The sequence below is a fragment of the Chrysochloris asiatica genome, unplaced genomic scaffold (genome assembly GCF_000296735.1).
Source record: "Chrysochloris asiatica unplaced genomic scaffold, ChrAsi1.0 scaffold00313, whole genome shotgun sequence".
In the NCBI taxonomy this organism is placed as follows: Eukaryota; Metazoa; Chordata; class Mammalia; order Afrosoricida; family Chrysochloridae; genus Chrysochloris; species Chrysochloris asiatica.
Genome location: NW_006408831.1, coordinates 217,098 through 223,595, shown reverse-complemented (window position 1 = coordinate 223,595; position 6,498 = coordinate 217,098). Strand labels below are relative to the sequence as shown.

The following is a 6,498-nucleotide window of genomic DNA, read 5'->3' as shown; positions in this document are numbered from 1 at the left end:
GGGCACATTACCCAAGTTAGGCCATTTAGTACCTTCCTCAACACTTCTGCTGAAACTATGTATGTATGTATGTTAAGTGCCGTCGAGCTGAAACTATAAGGAGAGAGAAAATTGATTTCCTCTTGAGTAGTTTTTAACAGCCTGGTGATACCTGTGTCCATCATATGAAGAGAGAATTCTAAAATGAAGCACACAGAGGGGAAACAATCTCAGAGATGTCATAATATAACTTGAGCCCTTTAATCCAGCTCTGCCTGAAACTAGCTTCTTCAAGACTTTTAAGTTACCACGAGCCAATGACACTTTCCTCCCCAACCCTGTCTCAGCTTTATTTGGCCAGTTTTGAGTCCATCTCTGTCACTTGAACCCAAAAGAATCATGAAAGACCTAGCCAACATTTTGACAGCTGAGATTCAAATACATTAAAAGGGGGCATAAGATTTTATAATCTTGTAATGAAAAACTGGTGTTAAAAAGAGAACAACTTTATACAAAAATTCACTCTAATAATTTTCTTTTTTAAAAGTGTTTTGGCATTTCTTCTAAAAAGCTATCAAGCTAGGGAAAACTTGTTGCTGTTTTTGTTAAATGCTGTTGAGTTGGTTCCAACCCACAGCAACCCTATATAAGGTTTCTGAGGAGCAGCCGGTGAGTTTGAACTGCTGACCCTGTGGTTCAAACTGACCTTGCGGTCTAGTGCTTATTTAAACCAGTTGCTATCAAGGTAATTCCTACTCATGGAGACTCCATGTATGTCAGAGTAGAACAGTGTTTCATGGCATTTTCAGTGGCTGGTGTTTTAGAAGCAGATTTTCAAACCTCTGGGTGGACTCAAACATCTAGCCTTTGGGTTAGAAGAGACCCAGGGACTCCAGACAGAAAGAAGACAATCCAACTCTTTGTTTCACCTCCATGGCTATTCACTGGGGATATGGGTCAATAAAGAAGAGAGGAACCACCTGGGTCTCTTTCAGCATTGATAAACCTTTCATATCTTCAGTATACTCAAATTTCAGTCAAATTAGCATTTCTTTGAAGTTCATTATACTTGTAAGGAAATAGGAAATATTTAAATCCCATTTTGATTACTAGGAAAACTCCTCTTAATATATTGACCAAGCTACCACTGACCCATTTTCCATAAAAATCAAAGACAAGGACAGTGTTAGACTTATATTCAAAAGCATTAAGGAGCTGCAAGTAAAGAAAACAGAAAATACACTTTCTTTTCAACAATCCATAAAACATATATGAAAATTGATGACCTGTGAGGTTAGTAGCCTCATATGCATGTGAAAGTTGGACAATGACTAAGAAAGCCCACAGAAGATTTGATGCATTTGGTTTATGGTGTTGAAGGAGAATATTTAAGGTACCATGGACCATGGACTGCCAAAAGTAGGTCTGTGTTGGAAGAAGTACAGCCAGAGTGCTCCTTGGAGGCCAGAAGGCCACACTTCGTATCTCATACTTTGGTGATGTTATCAGGAGGGACCAGTCCCGGGAGAAGGACATCATGCTAGGTAAAGTGGAGAGTCAGCAAAAAAGAGGCAGACCCCCAGCTTGACAGATTGGCACAGTGGTTGCAACAATGGACTCAAGTGAAAGCACAATTGTGAGACTGGTGCAGGATGAGGCAATGTCTCAGTCTGTTGTGCATAGGATCGCAATGAGTCCAAACTGACACAACGGCACCTAACGACAACAACCAAAAAGAAAATACCAGCTTCAAAAGGTGGAAATAATACAGACGCTTTCTGATTTATAGTGCAATAAAGCCAGATACTAATTTGTTGTTGCTAGGTGACATTGCGTCATCTTTGATTCATGATGTCCCACGGGTCAGAGTAGAACTAACTGCACTATAATGTTTTCTAGATTGTAATCTTTTTAGCAGCAGATTGTTGGATCTTTCTCCTCTAGAACTGCTGTGTGGATTTGAACTGCCAACCATTTGGTTAGCAGCCAAGTGCTTAACCATTGGTACTACCAAGAGCTCCTTAATACCAAAATTAGAAAAAAAAAAAAAAAATCCCACTAACCTGGAAATCAGAAAACAAAAGCAAACATAAAGACTGTCTTAAATGATTCTTTAGTCAAAGGGAAAATGCAAGCTGAAGTGAGATGGATTTAAAGCATGCATAAAGGTGGACGCCAGCCTTTAAGGCATGCGTCATTAGGTGAATTAGATAAAGGTGCCCCTTCTTCAATATAAACCATCAGCACAACTCTGTCTGTTCTGTAGATTGTCAGTGAGACTCCAGCTCCAGGTCCAGCTGGCTCAGAGATGAGCATAAGGCTCAGGGAAATTAAAGCCAAAGTCAGTTGATAATTATGGGAGAAAAAGAGATAAATCTCTACCTCATAGGGGAAAAAAATACTATTAGAGTATGAATTTTCCCATCAGATTCGAAGCAAACTTCTAATTAGTCAAATGCTCGCTAATAAAAATTTTCATGATCAAGGAAAGGTCTCAGCCAAAGGATGGTTTTCCTTGATTGAATTTAATGTAATTTTAAGGGTTCAACTCCTAAAGACAAAATAATAAAAATACACCAGGTTTAGTGTCTATTTTTATATAACCCATTATATTATATAACTCTTTCAAACACTTTATTTTTTTATTGTTTTTTTAACTGTTCATTGTAATCTGGGTGCAAGTTTACAGAGTAAACTGGTTTTTCATTCAGCACATTTTCATTTGTGATTTATATTGTAATCTCTACAATGTAACTCTGCTCACTTCCTGCCTGTGTTTACCATTGCCACTCGTGCTTCTTTTCTATTCCTTCTTGCTTTCTGAAGGAGCTCCTGTAGTGAGTGCTGTGGGTTATGAATCGGGCTGCTAACCACAAGATCAGCAGTTCAAAGCCACCAGCCATTCACTTCGCAGGAGACAGTCGAGGCTTTCTTCACTCATAAAGATTTACAGTCTTGAACGCCCTATACAGGGTTGCTATGAGTTGGAACCAACTCCATGGCACATAACCCCCATCACCACCACTTGCTTTCTGAGCTTTATCCCTGGGTAAATGCTGCTCTTTTGATATCCTATGGTTGATTATTCTAAGGGGTGTGTACCTCCAAATTATTTTTTACCTTATACGTCTATTGTTTGACTGAAAATTGAATCATGGGGTCTTTCAAACACTTTAGATATAGTGCATGTTATTTTAAGAAGTTATTGTAAAAACTAATGATTAATTTTTTATATCATTTCATGTAAATGATTTAGAAGTAAGCTCACTCAGTTAGCTTGTCTTAAAGGATGTTCGTATTTCAAGCCACAAAAAGTCCCAGTTTTTAATTGTGTTGTTAATTAATAATTCAGATAGTCCCTTCTTACTGCATTAGGGTATATTGTAATGGAGTTATTCCTGACATTTGCATCCTAAAATCCTAAACAAATGCTATAATTTTTTATTCTGTTTTGTATGGATAACTTTCTTTTACAGTATCATCTCTTCTAGGATGGAAGCAACAAGGTCTCTAGATTGCTCTGGGCCATGTATTTAGGTGGGAGGAAAAAAGATGCTGTGTGCAGTAGAGGTTGGGATCCTGGGTAGAGGAGGTGAGGCAGGGGAGCTATTGGATATGGGTAGAATGAGATGAATAGAAACCTAGAGAAAAAGCAAGGTAGGGAAGGACTATCATATTGAGGTGGGAGGTAGGAGGAGTTCCAGGTTGATTTTGATGCATGAATCACTTCCATTGTGACACAAGCTGGGGATAGGCCATGCTGGTGCAGTGACTGGTTGCTAGGGACAGAGAATAAATACCAGAAGCCTAGTAGAGGCTATGGAGCTACGGCTCCTGACTCCCTCTCCCAGCCTCCTCCATCCCAAGCTGTCTGAAATGTCGTCATCCACCTAAACATCATTTCTCCGGCTCAAGATTCTTCACTCTGGTCTCTAGCTTCTGCTTGGTTCTGCATTTTCACAGAGGACTTGCATCTTCTCGTCCAGAAATCTCAAGGTTTTCTCTTTTCCGCCTGTCCTGGTTGTCAGCCCTGCTAATTCAGCTGAGATGGAAGCACCTACCCTCCCCGAAACCTTTAGGTATACTCCTGCTCTTCATCAAGAATCTTGGGACCCAACGATGATCATTGCCTTATTCGAAATTGGATCAGTATCCCTTTTCTTCTGGAGTTCACTGCTTCCTCTAAAAAGGAATAGCAATCAAGTATCTGAGCAACTGATGACACAAAAGCTTGAAAATGTTTTAAACAGAATTGAAGGTATCCTTAAAAACATGACAAGTTTTAGAAAGACCACAGATGGAGAAGAATCTTTGGGGGACATCAATGCTTCTGATGATGTGTTAGACCTTAAAGAAAAAATCAGAGCACTTGACAAAATCAACAAAACGCTATTTAAAAATCTGCTTGCTAGTTTAGAGCCAGAGAAATTCCAGAATGAAAAAAAGATATTGGAAAACCAGAACTCCGAGGACACAGCACAAGGTTTTACAAGGGATTTCGCAAATCATTCAGATGGAAAAGAGGTCATTAATGAAACTAAAATAAGTAAAGAGAAAGCAAAATATGGATTACTTCATGATCAAGAAGAAAATATCAAGCTCAGGAACAATATGGAGCAGTTACTACAGAAAGCAGAACACTGGAGTGAACAGCACACCGAACTCAGTGAACTAATAAAATCATATCAGAAATCTCAGCATGACAAAAGAGAACTTAAAAACGATGGGGTTCACTTCCAAATCCAGCCACATAACAAGTTGTCAACTAATCAGGAGATGGAGGAACAAGTTAGGAAACTGGAGCACGACACTTATTCCTTGCATTTGACTGCAGCCTTACTGGAGAACGAATGCCAAATCTTACAGCAGAGAATGGAAATTCTCAACGAGCTCCATCATAAGAAAGAGAGAGATCAGATAGACTATGAACAGGGCAAGAAAGATCAGAAACTACAAGAAGCAGAGAAAGTAGGAATTCATAGGCAGAGGATGAGAGACATGGAGGGCGCATTTCAGAAAATAGAGAAATTTTATATAAGGCTAGATGTTTGTAGTAATACCAAAGCTCGTAATAATCGCTTCAACACTTGTATTGCAAAAAGAGGTCTTACAGGAAAAAAGAGGTCAGCCAGCAGATCAAGATAGAAAATACCAAAAATAAAAGAAAACACAATTCTTCAAAAAACTGTATACAGCCAACTCCAGGCATGATCAATCACCTAACAAGATAGATTGGTTGGATGTACCCAAGAAAGAGCTATACAACAGGAACAATTCATTACCTTAGTAGTTATGTAAGTTTGGACTTCAATGACCATTAGTGTCAACCTTTAAGTTTATAACATTTACAATCTGCTTTGTTTTTGTCATTAACAGAGATCCTATGGCCCTTTAATCAGGTGTGAGATGTTATCGAGTCAAATTAAGTAAAGATTTAAATAAAAATCAGGATGAACGAAAGAAAATCTTTTTTTCTTTATCTAGTTATTACCAGTAGGAAAAGTTCTGAGGTAGGGGTAGGTGGGGTGGGGAGAGTATATAAACTTGGATTTCTTTTAAAAATTCTATATCTATAGCTAGATATATTATTGCATTTTGTACACATATTTGACAATTTCTAGACAGTGACTTTGGTTATATGCTTCATATTGTATCAACACTCTCATAGTTTCCATTTTAAGTGTTCCATTCCCGTTACCTAGTCTCTAAGTCACCCAACCTTCTCATTTATTTTCTCCAGGGTATTATTAGTTGACCATTTGGTCTTACATAGATTTCTTTTTTCAAAGAACACAGTAATCAAGCGCAATATTCATTATTAGCTAACTTTCAAATTAGCTAACAGGTGTTGGGATAGTTTTGGCTCACTGCTTAAAGAATATCTCAGGAAAACAGTCTCAAGCATTCTGTCTGTCTCAGCGAGTCCAATAAGATTGATTTTTTTTTTGAGAATTTGACGTTCTGTTCCACATTTGTCTCCCATTCTATCAGGATACATTAACTGTAGTTCTGATCAGAGTGGCTGGTAGCGATAGCTGGGTTAGCTCTTCTGGTCTCAGGATAGAGGAGACTGTGGTTCATGTGGTTCATAGAACTATTGACTGATTCCTTTTCTGAGTCTTGGGTTTCCTTTCTCTTTTGTTTCAAACAAGTAGAGACCAATAGTTTTTTGTTGGTTGTTTGGGCTTTTTCTTTTAAGTTTTTATTGCTAATTATGTGACAGTTTACTTGGGAGAACACCAGCTCTACATTCATCCTATCGTATTTCATTTCATTGTAATGATTACAATCCCCTCCATGCATCATCAAACAACCAAAGGGTACACCCTGCAAGCCTGCCCCCTGCCGGCCAGCACACAGCCCTTCTCCCTCCCTAAGTCCAGAGTTCCCAGCTGCTCCATCTATCCACATCATGCCTCCATTTCTGGCATCACTGCTTCTCTGGGTAGGGTCCCACACTCCACTCTTCTCATTTGATGGTCCCAGGGATCTCCGCTTCTGGACTGCAAAATCAACCAC

General features: G+C 38.9%; 1 protein-coding gene across 1 annotated transcript; it reads left to right on the top strand.

The window, feature by feature from the left end:
• Positions 1 to 4,023: 4,023 nt before the first annotated feature.
• Positions 4,024 to 5,124, top strand: SPZ1 (spermatogenic leucine zipper 1). Its single transcript, XM_006875196.1, has one exon. It carries the CDS (start codon positions 4,027 to 4,029, stop codon positions 5,122 to 5,124), a length of 1,098 nt encoding a protein of 365 aa, XP_006875258.1. The 5' UTR covers positions 4,024 to 4,026.
• Positions 5,125 to 6,498: the final 1,374 nt, after the last annotated feature.

What these genes read in the sequence shown, in the direction of transcription:
- SPZ1 (XM_006875196.1), top strand. Translation starts at nt 4,027, where the DNA reads ATGGAAGCACCTACCCTCCCCGAAACCTTTAGGTATACTCCTGCTCTT.